The 21,230-nt window shown below is 36.3% G+C and overlaps 1 protein-coding gene across 1 annotated transcript; it reads right to left on the reverse strand.

Moving 5' to 3' along the window:
• Nucleotides 1-462: 462 nt before the first annotated feature.
• LOC149241261 (RING-H2 finger protein ATL40-like) lies at nucleotides 463-846 on the reverse strand. The gene has a single exon (XM_089370486.1). The coding sequence runs from the start codon at nucleotides 844-846 to the stop codon at nucleotides 463-465; it is 384 nt and encodes a 127-aa protein (XP_089226612.1).
• Between the last annotated feature and the right edge of the window lie 20,384 nt (nucleotides 847-21,230).

Consider the following 21,230-nt stretch of genomic DNA (forward strand, 5'->3'; position numbering starts at 1 on the left):
AAATTTTGGTGGGTTTTTTCGATTTAATTTTTCTTAAATCTGGTAGGAATTTATTGAAATCACAAAAATTTATTAAAATCACAAGTTTAATGGGTAAGCCCTGCACAATCATCTTAGGGGTTTTTCAGATGCTGAATCCATAAATAAAGTCAAAAAACCATTTTTAATTAACACAAATCAAAATTTCACTTCAAATTTTTTTATCTGATTCCAACACCTGGAAGTCCAAAAAATACACTAAAAACAACTCCAAACTTAAAGGGAAAAAACTCTATATTTACTGTATAAATCAAATCTTGCCAAAAACACAAAAATTAAGCCCCAGAATGTTGACAGATAAAGTCAACAAAAATGCAAAGAAATCCGGAAATTACAAAATTAAATTCAAGTAACATATTCCAAAATCTGGAATCAAATTAAACTAACCCTAATACATAAGTAACCGTATGGTTGGAAAAACATTTATGATGTGCCAATCTCTTTTTTGCAAATTGGACAGCACTGGGATTTCCGGAGCCATTGATCGATGCACGAAACATGATAATAATGCTCACAAGAACTAAGAAGCCGAACTTCGTCTTCATCTTTGACCAACTCCAAGCATATGTTGCAGGTATAATTCTCCTCTGCGTTTAAATTTCCATAATTTGCCTTTGGAATCCTTTGCAACTGGGAGTCGGAGAAGCCGCTTGTATACTTAGACCTGTTACACAGAAATAAACACCTGAGATACATGGCCAGAAGCATACCCATAATCAGCCATACTAAAGTCGAGTGGAGATAAAAAGATGGATCTTCATCTTCAAATACGGTTGAAGCCCAATTGAAAAGAGCTTGCCTTCCCATCGCTTAACTCAATCACAAATTCTGAAATAATCAATCAACTCTTTCAAAAGAAAATCTCTCTCTATAAGAACTTATATCTAAGCAATTTTTTATATTTTTAGTTTTTGCTAAAACGGATGTCTATCTAGACTTCACTTAAAATTAACACACACATCTATATATATATTTATATATAACTTCACTTAAAATTAACACATATATCTATATCTATATATATATATATAAACTTTAACAAATTATATATATTTTCCACCTGTTTAATATCCTATCACGCTGCATGGACAATCTAAAATAATTTTAAAAACTGTAAATTCCATTAATATCATAATTTCTCCATTATTAGTGCCGTTAACGGTCTGTCCACTAGTAATTAATTTATTTTTCGTCGATTGCAATATATATTAGTTAATATATTGAAATTAATTTCTCTACTCAATAGCGTTATTTACCAGCGACCGCTTCTCATGGTTTCTCTTCTAACTGTGACGGTGTACCCATGAGACTAATGCTCAGAAACAATTGCGATACCTTTGGAATTTTGCAGAGCGGAAAATATATCCACGGACATAGCAGAGGTATGCAGGGGGGGATTTAGAAACGATGACTCCTTCTTCTTCTCCTTGAAGGATTAGATTTACAAGAGCTCAAAGCGGACTGTTGCTGTGTAAGTATTGTTTGAGATTTGAAACCCCCGGCAGAGGAAGATTTCTGTTAAAGATCGGCCATGGCGTCCGAGAACGCAGGGGGTAACGGCTCCTTTGTTGCACAGGTCGGTGCTCTTTCCGCGCTCTATTTCTTTTTTCGTCTTGAATGGCCGCTGGATCGTTCGAACCCCAAATTTTGATTTCTAACACTGAATTTTCTTTAATTTAATTCTGGCTTATGTTCCTTCTTCTTTCACTAAACTGTTTAGTCTGAATCATTAACCCTTTATATTTTCACTAAATTATTTAATAATATACAGCAATTACTATATTATAATAATATAATATAAATTATTTAATAGTATAGAGCCATAGAGAATGCCTAGATTTAGAAGAGCTCAAAGCGTACTGCTGCTATGCTTTGTAAATATTTTTAAAGATTTGAAATGCCCCGTCAGATGAAGATTTCTGGTAAAGATTGGCCATGCTGTCTGAGAACTGAGGTTCCTTCGTTGTACACGTCTATGCTCTTCCCTTTCGATTAAAGCTTACGCGCTTTATTTCCTTTTTCGACTTGGATGTCCTTCGGATCGCTCGATCCCCTAATTTTGATTTATTCTGGCTGTAATCTGAATTGTTCGTCCGCTATTCTGTCACTTAACCATTTGATCTGTATCATCAAATCCTTTATTCTTTCACTAAATTATTTATTTGCAGAAGGGAAAGTATCTTTTCAGTTTTTGGTAAAATCCATGTCGATTGAGATCGCACACTAAAATAAAATAAATTATATATATATTTTGGAAATCTCCTCCTATATAATCTTATAACTAGAACTAAAGTTTTCATCTATTAAATATCTATGACGCTGCATGGACAATCCTAAAAAAAAAATTAAACACTGTAAATTCCATTAATCTTTAAAATTTCTCCATTATTACTATCTATCAACTATAGTTATTAATTTAATTTTTTGTTTATTGTGATATTTTATATTAGCTAAATATATTCTTTAATTTTTTAATAACTAAAATTAGTTTCTCTACTTTCCAGCGTTATTTACCTGTAACCCCTTTTCGATATTTTTCCTTCTAAGTGGCAAGGGTGCACCCAGGGCACTAATGCCCAGAAACAATTGCGATACCTTTTGGAAATTTGCAGAACGGCGAGTGCATCCACGGACATAGCAGAGCCATGTAATGCAGGGATTGTGAAACGATGAGTTCTCCTTTCTCCCCAAAGGCTTAGGTTAAGCAGAGCTGAAAGCTGATCGCTGCTCTGCAGGTATAGTTAAAGATTTGAAATCTCCTGGCAGAGGAAAATTTCTGTTAAAGATCTGCCATGGTGTCCGATAACGCAGGGGACGACGGTTCCTCCGTTGTACAGGTCGATGCTCTTCCGTTTTCATGAAAATTTTAGCGCTTTATTTATTTTTTCTTCTTGACTGGCCGCGGGATAGCTCGATCTCCAAATTTTGATTTTCTAACACTGAAATTCCTTTTATTTAGTTTGATTCTGGCCTTTGTTTGAATTGTTCGTCCCTTCTTTAACTAAAATATTTTATCTGAATCATTAAGCCTTTATTCTTTCACTAAATTATTTAATAATTTAGGGCAATTAATAATATCTATTAAGATAGATATATAAATTTCAACTTGCGAAGTTCATTTATTTCTGCGTTGATGGCAGCAGCAGCCATGGCAAGATGATATTAGATTAACTCCCAAACTATTTGAAAGTTATTTAATATGTACAGAAAAATTATGATAGCAGTTTCGAATCCCCTCATCTGAACTTCAAATTTTTTCCATACTAAATTTGAGATTATAATCTGCTTGGTAAGGATTTAAATTTCTCCTAACTTAAAATTTCTCCATTACAAGAGTTATGGATTGGTTTTAATTTTCTCCGTTCTTTTAGGAATAAAAGCTAATATTTTCAAAATTTTAAGTTATAATCTATTCGTCTTAAGCAAGATTTATTCAACAAAAGCAACTATCTTCAGGAATTCATTATTGTTTGATTGATTATTGAGTAACTGCTTCTGTGTTTGATTCCCGAGTAAGATAATTGGAGGCAGTTTAGCATGTACATCGAGAAATTATAGCAGCCGAACAATTTCCCATCATTCAAAAATAAAAGCTACAGCTTGGTAACTAAAATCCTAATCCACTAGTTCAGGCTTAGAAATTTATAATATTTTAGATTTAAAATTATAGTTCACTAAACTTATTTCTTAAAAAGGTGTTCCCATCATTCAAAAATAAAAGCTACAGCTGGATAACCAAAATCCTAATCCGCTAGTTCTGGCTTAGAAATTTATAATACTTTAGATTTAAAATTATAGTTTACTAAACTTATTTTTTAAACAAAAATGGTGTTGCAGGTTTAGAAATTATAATTATAATTTCATTATAATTTAATTTTTTTTTCATTAAATTTAAAATTTCCGCATTCAGTTACTTTTTTTTTTTTCGTTATACCTGCTATATTATCGATAAAGAAATATAAAGTATTATTACATCCATGTTGTGGAAAAGCTTGAATTCGTGCAGGAATTCGAAGATGCTAAAGAGTTCGATTCAGAGGCCTCCCAATCGTCTATAGGGCATAGAAATGGAAATATGCAGTTCGGCTTCGCCTTCCATCCAGGTATGAGTCTTGCAATGGACTCCGAGGGTTTGAAAAGCAGAAGCCTCCGGTATTGTTTGATAACAAACAAGTTATGGATGTTTGGCCCTTTATCACTTTTGTCTATTGCCTTTTTTCAAAATTTTTGTTAATTATAAGTTTACACATTCTTTTAACTAATTTAGTTTATCAAAGTAGAATTTGTTTTATAAAATTCTACTTTTGTTCTTTAGTTTTAATTTTTCAATTTAAAATAATTACATTTTATATTAAGATGTGTCTTTTACTATTTTTATAATTTTATTTCATTATGGTAGTTAGTAACTCTGGTTTAATTTAAATATAGTTTAATTAAACTAAAAAATAATAAAGACAAATTTTATTAAAAAAATAAAACAATATTGTGCCATTCCAAAAAAAGAAATATGATTAATTAATATTGTTTATATTAACATATATATAGATAGATGTTTTTTCTTTTTATATATATTAAGTGTTTTATTTTTTATTAATAAATACAATGTTTATAATTAAATTTATCAAAATATGGTTTTAATATGATAACATAGGTTACATAGTAGCTAGTATTAGTGGTTTAGCTTAAATATAGCTAAATTAAACTAAAAAATAATGAACATAAAGATTTCATAACAAAAATAAAATAACTAATTAAACACTCTATTGTTGTTTACTACAGTAAGAAACAAACTAGATAATTATGATTGTTATTGTTTGAATTAAACAATGTTGTTAATTATTGAAATAGAAAAATGATTGGAATATAGCAAACTGTGTAACTTCTCATGATGGGAAGTTTGAAAAGGTAGTTGCCTGAAAAAACCCTAACTACCTCCCCTAATTGGTTATGCTCTGAAGAAAAGGAGTGTAGGGGAGGAAAAAACCGTGCTGATAGGTCAGGCGGTAAGAGGGAAGAATTGCTAAGTCTAGTGATGACCAGATAGCATACGCACTGTGTGCAAGCAACTTGCAGAAGGTTGTGGTCTTGTGAGTGAGCTTGGGGGGAGATTTGATTCCAAAAGACAAATCTCATGGACGAGAGGCTGATAGGCAGCAAAAAACAGAGGTGACCACTTCCACTGGAGTTCTTTCCTTTTAAGCACTACACAGGTAAGTGGTATTATTGGAAAATTATTTGTTGCGTACATTAAATTAAGTATCTTATTATGAGATTGGAGAAGATGTTGTAAAGGTACCTAACAAGTTAACCATAGGTTAATATTCGTATTTTAGTCTAAAAAGAAGCAAGAAAGGTAGAGCCAGAATCGCCGGACTCCATAGTTACTAGTAAAGTTTTATAGTAAAGTCCTCATTTATCTAGAACAAGAATAATCCCATTTCCGGGGTAGCACAAGCTGTAGAATTAATTCCTATATGAGTCTTTATATGTTTAGAAATTAATTATGATAAAATTACGGTTGTAGTAAATCTGGTAAGCATTTCTTGATTGTCTATGTAAGTTTAGCAATGTAAGCTGGAAGAATTAACCATGAAACCAGATAATAGAAAGAAAGACTTGCAACAAAAGAAAAGAAATTAAAAGAAAACTAATGCCAGAACCCTTAAGTGGAAAGCAAACGACACCATAGACTTGGTGATCAGGGTTAGAACCTGAGAGCCGAATTAAGATACAAATGAAAAGGGGCGATGTAGTAGGGTGATACAAGGGTATGTACCCTAGAGTCACATAGCTCTATCCTTCTAATGTAACTGTAATTAAATAAATAAAAAACTCGTAAGATCTCTTAAACCCTGTGTAGAGATGGAAACCCTTAGGGTTAGCATCGGCAGGGATAATCTCAAGCAATTTAGTTGAGATTGTTAGATAATGAACCATACAGAAGAAAGGAAAAGTAGACAATTTAACCCCGCAAGATAAGGTTGTGATTATTTAACACAGAGTCACAAGAATTCTAGAGAATTTGACATTATCAGTGGAACCCTTGAAATTCGAGTTCCCACAGCGAGAACTACCATATCATTCTGTACCGAAATCATGAAAGAAATTACCACATAATTATACAGGAAAACGAGTTTAGGAATTTCATATTTTCGAATAGAAAATCGAAATGTGAATTGAATCAAGATAATAAGTAAAATGTACAGAAAACATAATTCAGAAACTTCCATATTTCAAGCAGAAGTCGTATTGCAGTTCGTAGCAATGATAACTTGTATAATGAACAAGAAAACTGCTTAAACATTTCTTACTACAAAACAGGAGCTCAAATTTATATATTGTATGGAACTGTATCCATTAAACCAAAAGTCCTCAAATACCAAGAGAAGAGACAAACTAGGTTAATGGGTCTTAGGCCCCTCTTCCAAAAACAAGCTAAATAATGAAATCCTCACCGACGCGACCATGGCCTCAAGGCTTGCAGCCAGGTAGGCAACTCCTCAAAGGGGATAATGTCTGTACATATGAATTAAGAATAAAAAGGCTTTCGTCTGAGAAATCCTTACAAATCGTGGAACAATAATAATTGTGCCTTTCTTCAAATCTGGAAAAGAACCAGTAAAACTCCTGAGAGTTGAACCTTTAACACCAAACCCCTAGCAGATTTCTTCTCTAGCAAATAAGCGATAAGCCAAGGATAACTCTTACCCGTAACACCTGGAGAATCTGTAAAGAGATTTCCGGGCAATAAAAGCTTTTAGACAGCAAGCCCATAACCATGAACCCTACAACAACATTGTAACAGGAGCAATGTTAAGCAACTGAGTTAGAAAAACGGGAGAATATTAAATGATTGTAACCAAAATAATGTCTGTAAACAAAATAACATATCAAAATGAGACTGTAAGCATTTTACCCAGAAAACTGCCTGCATAGGAAAAGCCATGGCCCTGCGTCCGAAAAAGCTGTCATCCAGAATGAAACCCCGGTTCAGTAGATAGTGCCAGCCGCAATGCAGAGAAGGGTAAATAGAGTAGGCGATGAGAAAGGAAAATGGAAAATGAGACCAAGCACCCGAGAACAGGATTGTGAAAACCTCCTGATTAAACTCAACCGTAGGATCGCATACCCATGGTCTCTACCATTGATACATCGAGGAGCCTGAGATGCGCTGTTGTGGAGTGTCAGGTCTACTGTGTCACGTACCCGGACGAAGTAGAAAAAATCATTACCATAATCATAAACAACACCGCAAATTAAATTCAGTAGGAGGACAACTAATGTGAGTTTGACAGATAGAGCGCTTAAGTGCCAAGACCCACATCAAGCGAGATGGATGAAAAACCCAAGGTACGGTGACATTAATAGATCCAATCAATGATGGCAATTAAACAAGTTTGATAACCCAGAATTAAGAACTGTAATCACTTCATGTAAATTCAACTATACAACCCTTTAATAGTAATGTATTACATATGGTAAAAGAACGCCGTGGGTTATGTTCAACAATTTCTTTTTTTATTATGTATTTTTTTTACCATATGCGTTGTGGCTTGGAGATATGAGATGTGGTATCAGAGCCCAGTTTTACAAAACTGTGGCCTCTAGCAAATCTACTAAGCAAAGATCAATTAGTTATAATTTCCTGATGTTTTTCTTTATGAGTGTTAACCCACTAACGTGTGGAGAACATGTAACAACAGGTTATGAGATGGACAGACAGTAATCCACACAGAAATATGGCTGGCTCGAGATCTGCAACATTTCCTGGAAATAACCCAGAAATATGGGTACAATTAGGAGAAGAGGCACGCAACACTAATCTTACAATATTGGAAATAGTTCAGGAAGTAAAGAATGAGATGGCTTGCCTGCGGGAGGACAATGCAAGGCTAAGCATGGAATAAGAGAAAATTATGAAAAGTCTATCTGATAAGTAGAATCAACGCCAACCGATTCCTAGCCCTTAACAGGGACGAATGTCAGAAGAACAGGGCTACCATACAGAACTTGAAGGAATAGGAGGAGGGGAAGAAAATCAGGAAGAGAAGTTGGATAATGCTTCAGAACACCCCACATCAAAAAGGTAGTGAGTGGAATTACAAGGGTAGTTTCAGAAAATAAAACTGCCACTCTTCAATGGAGAGTTGAAAGAGGCAGCCGAGGCTTGGCTTATTAACATGAACAAGTACATTCAATTATATGAATATGATCATAACCTTAAAGCCCGATTGGCCATCTTCCAACTATAAGGAAAAGCCACCCTGTGGTGGGAAGAAGTCAAGACTGTGTGAGGGCTAAGCGAGCAAAACATAACTTGGGAGAAGTTCCAAAAATATTTCAAGGAAAGATATTTGACAGAACGATTTTACGATGAGAAAGCAAGGGAATTTCATGACCTGTTGTTGAGACAACAAACCATGGATGAGTTCTTCACTCGATTTACCTCTTTGCTTCAATATGTACATTACATATGTGATGAAAAGGCCAAGGTACATTTTTTCATCAGAAGTTTACTCGTGGCAATGAGGGAGAGAATTGAGTTCGATAACCTAAAAACAATGGATGAGGTTATACGAAAAGCCAGGATGTGCTACAAGCAAAGCAAACAGAAGAGTGAAATTCCGAGCAGGAAATGGGTTGATAAGAAAAGTAATAGGATTTTCATGGGTAATAAGGGAAATCGAGGTAGTGCTGGCAAAGGATTTTCCAAAGGGAAAAACAACAGAAATCTACCCAAAAACCCACTCAGAATTAAGCCACCATCTCAACCAAAAATCAGCGAGCAATCTGGTAGATTTGATAACGAAGGAATAGAAAGACCCCCAGTACAATGCTGGGGATGTGGGGGGCCACATTATGTTAAAAACTATCCTCATCATAAAGGCATTGAACAGGTTTCACAAATCCATGAGGCATCAACAGTAGGCGATGTGGCCCGGAGCATTCCAAAAATTAATGCTGCTCTCGATGATCATCAGGCGGAATATCAGTAGACTATGGTAGAGTTTGAAGGTGTAACAGCCCAAATAAATATGTAAAAGCCTAAACAACCCAAAATAAATAGGTAATTAACTTTCTAATTAATATCAAATTCAAAATAGCGTAGCACTTACTTGTGTTACCTGTGGTTGACGTCGGCTAATGGCAACAAGGTTTTGGGGACGACTCTCCACCCAACTGTAGGCTCAATTGCGCAAGGACTTGCTACAACTGGCCACCCTCGAGCCCTCAATCAACATACTACGGCCAATGACTCCATTGTCTTAGAACACCATTCTCCCAAGAGAATGAACGGTAGAATCTTGGAATGATGGAATGCCTCTCATCTTCCTCACCATCTATTAAATAGAGAAAAAATTGGAAGGGGAACAACATGCACACACTCCATATGTCTACATGCAACTTTATTTCTTTCTTGTTTTATTTCTTTTGTTTTTACTTTTGGATAGCTCTACTGATTTTTTTTACTTTTTTCTTGTTTTATTTCTATTTATATCTATTTAGAGCTTTAGTATGGTTATTTATTATTTATTACTATTTTTATTTTTATATTTTTTTTATTCATTGTTTATTATTTATTTTCTTGTATTTTTTTTAATATTATTTATTAGTTATTATTATTATTATTATTATTTATTATTAAGGGATTTATTATTTATTATTTATTATTTTTATTACTTCATGTTGCCGACACCCTCTGCTGAAATAGTATAACCAACAGGCATTGAAAGTTCCACAACACCTGGGAAATCCCAAGGAATCTCTGTCCTTTTTCCCACTTTCAACACCAGGCATAAGCCTGACCCGGTCTGTATCCTAGTCGAAGGCTAGCCCCAAGGCTCGCGCCTGACTCAGACCTCATCTACCCCAAGGCAGGCATCCGGTATGGTACTCAATGACTCTGGGCATCTCGTAAGGCTAGCCCACTCCCTCCACAACTACTAAGGCGCAAAGCCCCAGGCATCCAAGTCCTTACACCCCCACTAGACTTCGGCATCCCAATCCAATAACAGGCACCTATCCTAGAAAATCAAGCACTTGGCCTCCTCAAGATGGTCCCATAGCCCTTCAAGAGCTATCCATCAATAGCTACACAAGACAAAGGAATCACTGGCATATGTAGTGTTGATTGAGTTTGTCCCCAACCCATATGGTGTTACTTATTCTCCCTCATGCATATGGGCTTGCACAAGATATTCAAATAAACCAGCCCTCTTAGCCCATTTATGGAGTCTTGTGAATCATCACACCTCAACATGAAACCAATGCATTAGCCATACCATCATAGTATCATAGAAAATAATCCACATGCCAAGTCCTGCATGTCATCATGGGAACATTCATCATTGTTAATCGCAACATTATGAATAATAATGAATTGCATTCTCATGCATGTCAATATACCTTGACCTAACATCATAATTCATATGCATATAATCATTGTCCTAAGGATACATCATCACTATTGTAACAACTATATAAATATGAAGCACATGAGCAAGATTACCCTTATACCATCATATCATCAATATGAGAAATATCTCAATACTTATAATACTCTATAAGCATTCAGACATTCAACTGTGAACTAAGATTATTCAACATCCATCTAGGATCTATGTTATCTCATCAGGGTTATTAGTGTTATGATTTCATCAAGATACCAATTTCTTTTCAATAATCATTTCTACTTCTTTCAACCAGGAAGTTGACCATTTACACCATAGGTATAATCATCTAAGTACATGAGCCTCATCATCTTGAGTCTTAATCTCTCATTATACAATCATTATTTAAATATTCTATCTCAAAATGAAAATCCCTTGGTTTTACATCCATTTACCCTTTGGCTTACTGATTCCAATTCTGCTATATGCAATTGCATATAAACACAAGGTCATCATGATTTAATTTTATATCATGCTTAATTTAATTTCATGTGGATTTGTTGATCCATGTTGACTTATACCTACATCAATTAGCACTTCATCCACAAAAATATTTTCTTATCTTGTCAAGTTCCTATCTCAATACCACTTGATTGCTTTATCATAAATTCACCCTTCCTCAAGTTGGACAAAAGACTCTTTCTCATTAAATAGTATCATTATTTTAAATTTTGAAACAGTTAGAAACACTACTTCCATCATTGTCCATGAAAAATTTAAATGTGAGGTGTTATGTGGAAACAACCTCTTTTAACGTTATGGGAAGTCCTACTCAATGAGTGCAAATCAGTCAAGTATAACCTCTATTAATTGACTTTCACTTGTTTTGTCACTATGTACACAATCCTTCTCAAGGTATCCTTATAAAATTTCTAGCAAAATTCCTTCCTATGCTTCACTATTATTTTAAACATCTTCCTCGTTTATCATCACTTGGTCATCATGGAAATTCTCAACTTCATATCTTCACATTTTTAAAATATGTAGATCATCATTATGACCATTACCAATCATGTTTCTTGCTCTGCTCATCAATACTCTTAAAAGAGCTTTCTTCTTGATAGATCATTCCTTCATTTCCTCCAACCCGATATTCATAGATATATTTTTATTTTTCTCCTAGTCTTAATTTCCTACTATTCCATGTCTACTAGCTTCAAAGATGGAAGTTTCTTCACTTCATTCTATTTTATTAAATTGACTTTAATTTCTCACCTCCAGTAATTATGGTTTCTTTTCCTCCTCTCTTAACAAAACATAGCACTGATTTACTTTGGAAATGTTGTTGTTACTATTTCCCAACTTGGGTAATACCTGATAAATAAATTCATTAAGATGGCTACCAAATGTAATCCACTTATCATTTCCTATTTTAAGACATCAACATAATAAAATTGCCTGATCCTTCATCTTGTTATCCATAATTCATTCATATAGTTAGACACCTATGGAAAAGTTTACAATGTGGCTCTCCCATTGTTTATAGATGTTGTTATGCACACAACTTTCTTCTCCAATCATTCTATTTTATCATACCTTCCAGGTTCCTTAAAATGACCTTCATTATTACCATGATTTTTCAACTTCATTAGTTGATTGCCAATATTTTCTTCTTTATGTGCATCATCCTTAGATAGACCTTATAGTGATACCTTTAGAGTCCCAAGTTATGATTATACCAAACTCTTCCATTATGTTCTAAAATAGGTTGCCTCCTCTTACTAATTTCTTATCCTTGTTGTGACACTTCCTCTCAACCACCATAAGTATCTATCTAGCACCAAGTTGGCTATAATCACATGATCTATCATTAGTTATCATCATTAGAAAATTTGCAAGTTTTTCCCTTCCACTTCTCTTTAGACAACTTTATCCACTATATGCAATTAACCTTGAATCACGAAACCTCATGTAACATTATACTCAACATCATAACAATTAATTAAACTAAACTGAAATCATAGTGTACGATTTAGATGTATCATAACATTCAAACAATAAAACATGATTTAGTCTGTCTTAGCTAAGTAAGCACTCCTAATTAGTTCACAACATCTTAATCATCAAGGATTTGTTGTCATCGTTAGAAGATCATATTCAGAGAGTTGTGTTCTTGCAATAATAGACCAGAGAAATGCCAATCAACTGCTATCGCTAAAGGATAATGAGAACAACAATCCAACCCAAATAATTAGTGAATAATATGATCAACATTCAAGGAATGTTATCTCTGTGTTTTTAGATCGGTTTGAACCATAAGATAATGAACAGATGCAAGTGAACAATGATAATCTAAAGGTAATAAGATGTCAGAGTTTATCCATTGTGAATTGGAACAGATTTCACTATTTTAGAGCACTTTAATTAGTGACAAATTTCAACATCAACTATCCCAATACTTCAAGTGCTATGTAAACTGTGTTGTAAAATGAACCGGTGGTGAGTAGTTACACCAGCATTAAAGATTTGTTTCTCCACGAAAATATGCCAGTATACCATATCAATAATGCTAATTTTTTTTAAAGAAAATGCCATTCAATGTGGATCGAATCATGTCAGTTGGAGTATTGCTCAATCACAAGAAATGAATGTTTAGGATGTGAATCTTAGTTGTTTACAATGTTCAGAATTGTAAAAAAAGAAAAGAAGGTTGACATAGAGACCTTGTAGGAGAAATAAAAATAGCACTGGAATAATGCAACCAAACACTGTAATAATATTATCAGTTGCTCAATATCAAGATTCATCACTGAAGAAGCATAAAATAAGAGCCAAGATGCATAAAATCAAAATTCCAATGAGTAAAGCTTAAGAATGTTGGTGGCATTATTGTTTTAAGAAGGTACTTGAATTTTGAAAGAAAATTTATTCACCATAAAATTTATTCTGTGCTGTAGAGTGAAATATTTTGAGTACCTGTTTAAGCAATCATAACTTATGTTAGAAGAAAGATGTTATAAAAATTAAATGGACTACCTTTAACAAAATAAATCGTTAACAAATTTATGTATCTTGAGATTCTTATGGCCATTACAATGACTACTCCAAGGGCTTTGAGAAATCAAAAAACCAAAGAAATATTCCAATAGAAACACACCATAACTAGAAGAGACACCGCCACCCGACCCAAAACTAGATTGGATGACTAGGAAGGTTATCCCTCCCCAAAACACAAAAGAAAATCATTTTATTAATAATATGGCCCGCCTGCAAGCGCACCTGCGAAGGCAACACCATATCAAACCCTTAACAAAGCTTTAATAGCTACCGGGTTTTACATTAATTACAACATAAAGATTGAAACAATATCAGGAAACTATGAACAACCTATTGGCTACAATACATTAAGCACTATAACGATTTTAGCACTTTGAATTCTTGACAAGAGAAGGAGCTTCTTTTGGTGCTTGGACTTTGAACAGATATGCACTTCCTTTGAGGTAATCTTGTGGATCATGTTTATCTGTGAATGGTTGTAACGTGGATGCTACACAAAGAGGTTACACAAACCTAAATTCCAAATATTTTTCGCCCAAAGATTCGTGCTGACTTCTTGTTAATTTGAAATTTATTAGTAATATAAGGGATGAAAGAGAGTGATCTACAAAATCTAATGAATTGACAATAGATCATTTACCATTAAGTTGTTAAAAGAGTGTGATCTACAATAAAACAATCATAATGACGGAATAAAGAGATCAACCTGCATTTAAATGCCAAATTTCCTGTGAAAGGTGGAAAACATCACCTGACATGATCAGACCAATAGATAGTGAAAGTCTATGACATCAAACAAGATGTTGAAATTTTAATTATCAAACTAGTAAGTAACAATTCTTGCAAATTCGAGAAACTTATATTAGGAATCCAAATTGGGAAACAAAGGTGGGAGGAAATTTCTGGCTGAGGAAGCGATGATAGCAGGTGAGTAGGGTTAGGGTTTTGGATCAGGCCGCCTTAGGAAGACCTGAACCAAGGACTAGGTGCAGGGGAAGCTTGCTTCCATTAACATTTTCTCAAAGAATTACAGACTGCAGATACGCACAAAGGGCAAGAGATAGAAAGCTAACGGAACTGACCGAGAAATGGTAGCTGAAGTTGGGAGGGGAGAGATCCCCTCCTACAAAAATATAGCAGCAGGGGAGTCAAGTAGAAATGGAGCACAAGGAAGCACTGGAAAAATCTCCAGAGACATTCCGGTCATGGGAGCACACTAGCAAGCAGGATTAAGCAGCAGATGTTTACCAAGGGCAGTGAAAAAACCCAGGTTTGTAATCCCTAACAACAAAATTGAAGAATACAGAAGTTATATGAAGGATCATGCTTTAATTTGTAAGTTCGTAGGGATTTGGCCATCTGAGAAGGATTTGACCAAATGGATACAGCAAAGATGGAAACCTAAGGGGCATATAGATCTAAAACTAGGGGCAAAGGGTTTTTTTACAGTTATCTTCTCTAATCTGGAAGATAAGGAAAGGATTTTTGAGGGAGGACCCTACTTTATGAATAATGTTGGTTTATTCATGAGGCACTGGGAAGACTGCTATAACCCAGACAAAGAAAAAATGCTAGCGGCACCTATCTGGGTTAGACTATTTGGACTCCCAATTGAGTTCTGGGATTCAGAGATCCTATAAGGAATAGGAAATATAATTGGGACATTTGTCAAAGTAGCTGAGACCACTAAAAGAGGGAGATACACATCTTATGCTAGGATATGTGTATACATGAATATAACAGAACCGCTTTCAGAGTTTATTGAGATAGAATACCATGATGAGATATGGCAGCAACCAGTGGATTATGAACACATCCCATTTCGCTGTAGAAGATGCCATGCATATGGCCATCTCTTTAAAAAATTCCCTTTAAATGCAGCTGAAGAATCAGTAGAAAGGAAAGAGGAAGAGAAGAAGGTAATAGAGGCAAACAGAGAGACCGAAGAGGGATTGAAAGAAGTGCCCATCAGAAGGAAATCTCTAAAAGGATTGAACCCTCTGCAACCACCTGCAAAAACAATACCATTGGAAAATCAAAACAAGTTTAAGGCCCTTCAGGAAGAGGAAATGGAAATGGAAAAGGGAGACAGTGACGAAGAACAGGTGGAACTATCAAAAGGAGAAAAAGAACAGGATATAATACAAACAAATATGGAACGGGAAGGGGAAGAAGACAACATGGACTCACCAAAAGACCAAACTCAAATGGAGGTAGATCCACAAAAAGACAAAGGAAGCGAAGAGGAACAAATAATGAGGAGACTGCTACATGAATGGAGGCATCTGGATGAGAGATTTATACTGGAAGAACAAAAGCAATTATATAAAGATATGTTTCAAAAATACAAGGAGAAGGTAGGAGTAATTATGGCAAATCAACCAGAACAACTAGGTGCACAAGGTACCCAAAGTATAGGAATGGGAAATGCTGGCAAAGGAGGAAGAAAACGAGGTAGACGTCCAATGAGTGAGACCATCCAAATGGTTGGGGAGATGCTGGTGAATTCAGGAAGAGTCATACCTCTCTCAGAGGTATTCCAACAACCTCCCAAATTATTAAAATGATAATTACAACCTGGAATATCAGAGGTCTTAATAGCAAGGGGAAACAGAGATATCTGAGAGATAGGTTGAAAAAAGATAAACCCAGCATAATGATAATTCAAGAAACTAAGATTAGTACTCAGAAACTGGAAGAGATAATGAGGAGATTTAATCCTCATTATGAGCTAATGGGTCAGGATGCCGTAGGTAGTGCAGGAGGTCTAGCGATTTTGTGGAATCCAGAGGAAGTTCAATTTGTAAATTGGGTTAGCATGCCCTGAATTCTTTCAGGCACTTTTAGAATGATAGGCTCGTCGGAATGGATAGTCCTCATAGGCGTATATGGCCCGCATTTAACAGACGAACGCAAAAGATTTCTTCAAAATATGGGAACAATCTGAAGGCTATACCCAGATCTGCCATGGATTACAGGAGGGGACTTTAACATGATTACAACTCTGACGGAAAAATGAGGAGGCCTGAGAAGAACAGACCAAGACATGGAAGCCTTTGGTGATATGATATTGGAGAAAAGACTAGTGGATATTCCCACAATAAATGGGATCCACACATGGATTAATAGAAGAGGGGGAAAAAATCAAATTGCATCAAGATTGGACAGATTTTTAGTATCTGAACAAATTATAAACATGGATATATTCATAGAAACAATGATCCTCCTAGCAATGGGTTCAGACCATTGGCCGATCAGGCTAGAAATTGACATCAAAGCGAGCCCAAAAAAGCGACCATTCAGGTTTGAGGCCTTCTGGCTCAAGGATCAGCAGTTCATGTCAAAGGTGGAGGAGTGGTGGAACCAAAGCCAACAAAGAGGAAGAAGCAAGATGCAAACATTTCAAATAAAATTAAAAGAACTCAAAGGGAAAATTAAAAAATGGAACAAAGAAGAATTTGGGAATATATTTAAAGAGCAGCAACGCTTAGAACAAAAAATGAGAATACTGCAGCAAGAAATTATAACAGAAGGCAGAAGCGAGGAAAGAACCAGAGAAGAAGGCATAGTGATAAGCCAAATTGAAGAACAAAGAAAACAGGAAGAGATACTATGGAAGCAAAAGTCTCGAATAAATTGGCTTCGTGAAGGTGAAAGGAATACGAAGTTCTTCCACCAAGCCATGATCCAGCAGCGACAAAGGAATAGAATATTCTCCATCAAAAATGAGGAGGGGCAACACCTAACCCAGCATGAAGAAATGGAACAGGCTCTAGTTGGGCACTTTAAGGATATCCTTACAGAACCTCAAGTGAATAGAGAAGAGGCTATAGGAAGGATATGCAATGAAATCCCAAGGATGATTACCAGGGACCAAAACTTAGCTCTCATGAGGGCAGCAACCCTGGAAGAAGTGGAAGAAATCGTGAAAGGGATGAAGAGAAATAAAGCTCCAGGACCAGACGGATTCACAGTGGAATTCTACCAAGTAGGCTAGAACTTCTTGGGGCAAGACATCTTGGAGGTGGTAGAAGAATCGCGTAGACATCAGAAGGTATGTCCCGACCTCAACTCAACCCTTCTGTCTCTTATTCCCAAATATGCTAAATCGGAAACAGCTCAGGGCTTTTGACCTATTACTATTTGTAATGTAATCTATACGATTATAGCCACCCTGATGGCTAAGAGGCTGAAACCAATCCTATCAAGTATTATCTCCCCGGAACAGACAAGGTTTGTGGAAGGGAGACAAATTCTAGATGGCTTGGTAGTGTCTCAGGAAGTAGTGCATTCTTTGAAACATAAAAAGGAAATGGGAATGATGATCAAACTAGATCTTTCAAAGGCATATGACTGTCTAAATTGGTATTACCTTAAAACAATTTTGACGTCATTTGGCTTTTTGCAATAGGTGGGTAAAATGGGTCTATGATATGATTTCCACTCCTAATTTTTCCATTCTCTTGGATGGAACGCCAACTTCGACCTTCAATGCCATAAGAGGATTGCTATAGGGGGATCCTTTATCCCCATTCCTGTTCATCATAGCAGTGGAAGGCTTGGGAAAATACCTCAAAAAAGAACTAAGAGAGAGAAAAATCAAAGGGTTGAGGCTATGGGGAAGTAATTTACCAATTACTCATCAACAGTTCATAGATGACATTATACTTTTTTGTTTTGTCTCCCTAAGAGAAGTAAAAAGGGTTAAAAGTGTCCTTGACCTATTTATGGAAGCATCAGGAACTGAAATTAGCAAGGATAAATCTTGTACATTCCTTTTCAACACACTAGACATGGTCATATCCCACCTGACTAGAATTCTTGGTTTTTGCACTGGTGAATTACCCAAAAAATACTTGGGAAATCAATTAGCTTTAAATCCTTTGAGGATAGCGAATTGGCATCAAACCATTGAGAAACTCAAGAACAGACTGGCTAATTGGTCTTTCTGATCTTTGAGTATAGTAGGAAGAATAGCGCTTCTCAAATCGATTCTTCAAGCAATTCCTATCTACCCTCTCTCAGCAATGGCGGTTCCTAAAGGGGTATGTACAAAAATGACAGAAATATTCAAAAAATTCATCTAGGGAGGACCAAAGCAACAAAAGAAATGGGCTCTAATATCTTGGAAGGGACTGATAAAAAATAAAGAAGAAGGAGGACTAGGTCTTAGAGATCCATATACACTAAACCAAGTTATGGGGGTGAAGCTGTGGTGGAGATGGATGAGGGTTAGAGATGATCTATGGAAAAAAATATGGACTCAAAAATACAATATGCCCACAACCACTGAAGGTATTCTGAGGCTGGAGGAAATTCCAAGAGGCTCCACAATATAGGACATATCTAGTCAAAACAGAGACATTATATTCAAACATGCATTCTCGGAAATACAGAATGGAAATTCGGCTAAATTATGGGATGAAGCCTGGCAGCAAAGAGAGAGAATGATAGAGTTGCAAGGCCTGCAAAACACATGTCAGAAGGCTAAAGCTGAAGGGCTAAATTATGTAAGTGAATACTAGAAGGAAGAAAGTCAAGTGGAGACCTGGAGAACCTGGAAGAAACCAGAAGAATGGGATAGTCACATTGATCCTGAACAGAGAGATATTTATGTAAGAGAAACAGAATCAAGAAGAATAACCATTAGAATAGGTCCAGATATACTTCGGTGGGGTAGATCCACAAAGGGAACCTTCACGATTAGAGAAGCCTACTATCCACCTATCCAACAGGAGCACGATGAAAATGCACCCATGTGGAATCAAATATGGCAGAGCAACTGGTGGCCGCAGGTAACTTTGTTCTTATGGTTAGTAGGAAAAGGACAAATTTTGACTTGGGATAAGATTCAGAAGCGTGGATTCCATGGACCTCCTAGATGCAGCCTATGCAAGCAGGACCAAGAAACGCAAGAACACCTTTTGAACACATGCCCTGTTGCTTAGCAGCAATGGGAAGAAATCAGGAAACTATTTGGGAGGACAAACAGAGACCCTCATAACATTAAAAAAACCATTTATCAATGGGGGAGAGGTCAATTCTCAAGCTCGGTGGTCAGAAGAGCCTGGAGTCTAGCGATGGGTTTTAACATGTGGCTAATATGGAAAGAAATAAATCGAAGAATATTTCAAAACAAAGACAGCTCCCAAGAGACGATCTGGAAGGGAACCCAAAAACTTATAAGGGAAACTATCCTAGCAGAAGCTTGGACTCAATAGGATTGGAAAGCAACTCCAGAATAAGGAAGGATCCTAGCATGCCTAAATCTAGAACAAGGCATGGTGTATCCTCAAAAGCAAAAAATCAGAGAAATCATAATCAGAGCTCAACCAAGTTCAAATGCCCATAATATGGCTTCATCAAACTAAACTTTGATGGAGCCTCAAAAGGAAACCTAGGGCCAACAGGGTTCAGAGGCATCTTCAGGGATAATCAAGGGCGGACAAGATGGGTTTATGCTGATCGGGGTGTATAATGAGAAATAATGAAGTTGAATTAATGGCAGTCTATCAAGGCATCAGAATAGCAATCCGAAATGGATACAACTATTTGGAAATAGAAGGAGACTCGGACCTAGTGATAGAGATGCTTAGGAAACTGAATAATAGTAAGGACTGGGAAAAAGTAGTGCAGAGTTGGAGGACGGCAAGACTTATTCAGGACCTAGCAGAAATAATGAAACACATAGAGTACACGATTATAAACCATGTTAGAAGGGATGGTAATAAGGCATAAGATTTCCTTGCTGACTGGGGTTGCAATGAACAAGGAGGAAGGTTAGATAGTATATGGCCAATTCATTGGGAAGAACAACGATTTGAGCCCCTTAATTTAATCATTACCCACGATAATAATGAGATCACAAACTCAAAATAAGGGTTATAGATGGCCCCCGATCGAGGTGAAAGAGCTTGAAGATGTGTGATGAGATGATGAAGGGAAGAGGGTGGCAAAGCTGGCCACCATACATCCTCATAATTACACAGGACGTGGGGGTAGCATGCAGGCAGTGTAGAATATTGAGGTGTAGAGGTGACAAGGAACTGGGGGAAGAAGCGAGAGGAAATGGCAGCGAAAGAACGATGGGATGCAGGGTAGGTGGGAGGAGGTTAACAAAGGTGGTGAAGAACAAAACCAAGGTTATTATGCAGTAAGGGAAGGAGACGGCGGGAGCTTAGGGTGAACTGGTGTTCTCTGCAACTTGGTATAGGACTGGGTATGTATTCTTAAATCCAATCCCTGCATTTCTTTCAATCTTTAGTAATATTAAGGAAGAAAGGGGAGAGCTAGATGCAGCAGAGGGAAAGATAAGCGAGAGGGAGTTGGAATTATTTCCTGCTACAAGCAGTCAGAAGGCAGAGGGTGGCAGGATGAGAAATGCCGGGGAAGAATCTAGTAAGGTTGGGAGCCGTGCAGGCCAGCGTAAATGCATTCAAGAATTCTGTACAGATAGTGATCAGGGGCAGTTCGAGGACGTAAAACAGGTGGTCTGGGAGGCAGAGAAGACTCCCAAGAACATTCACCAACCTCATCTGAGGGGAGGAATGCTAGGGAATAACCCAACCATTGGAAAAACATGGCAGGGGGAGGGTAAGAATTGGGAGAGGAAAGCAAAGAAGACTGGAATTGAAGCAATTATGGAGAATATAACATTTGTTTTTGACCAGGGTAGTCAGGCAACAGTCAAGAACAAAACGGCACACCCAGGTCAAGGAAGAGGGCATGGGGACAAAGGCAGAC

The sequence above is a fragment of the Pinus tabuliformis genome, chromosome 8 (assembly GCF_031772625.1).
Source record: "Pinus tabuliformis cultivar Carrire ecotype Pingquan chromosome 8, CPIR1, whole genome shotgun sequence".
Classification (NCBI taxonomy): Eukaryota; Viridiplantae; Streptophyta; class Pinopsida; order Pinales; family Pinaceae; genus Pinus; species Pinus tabuliformis.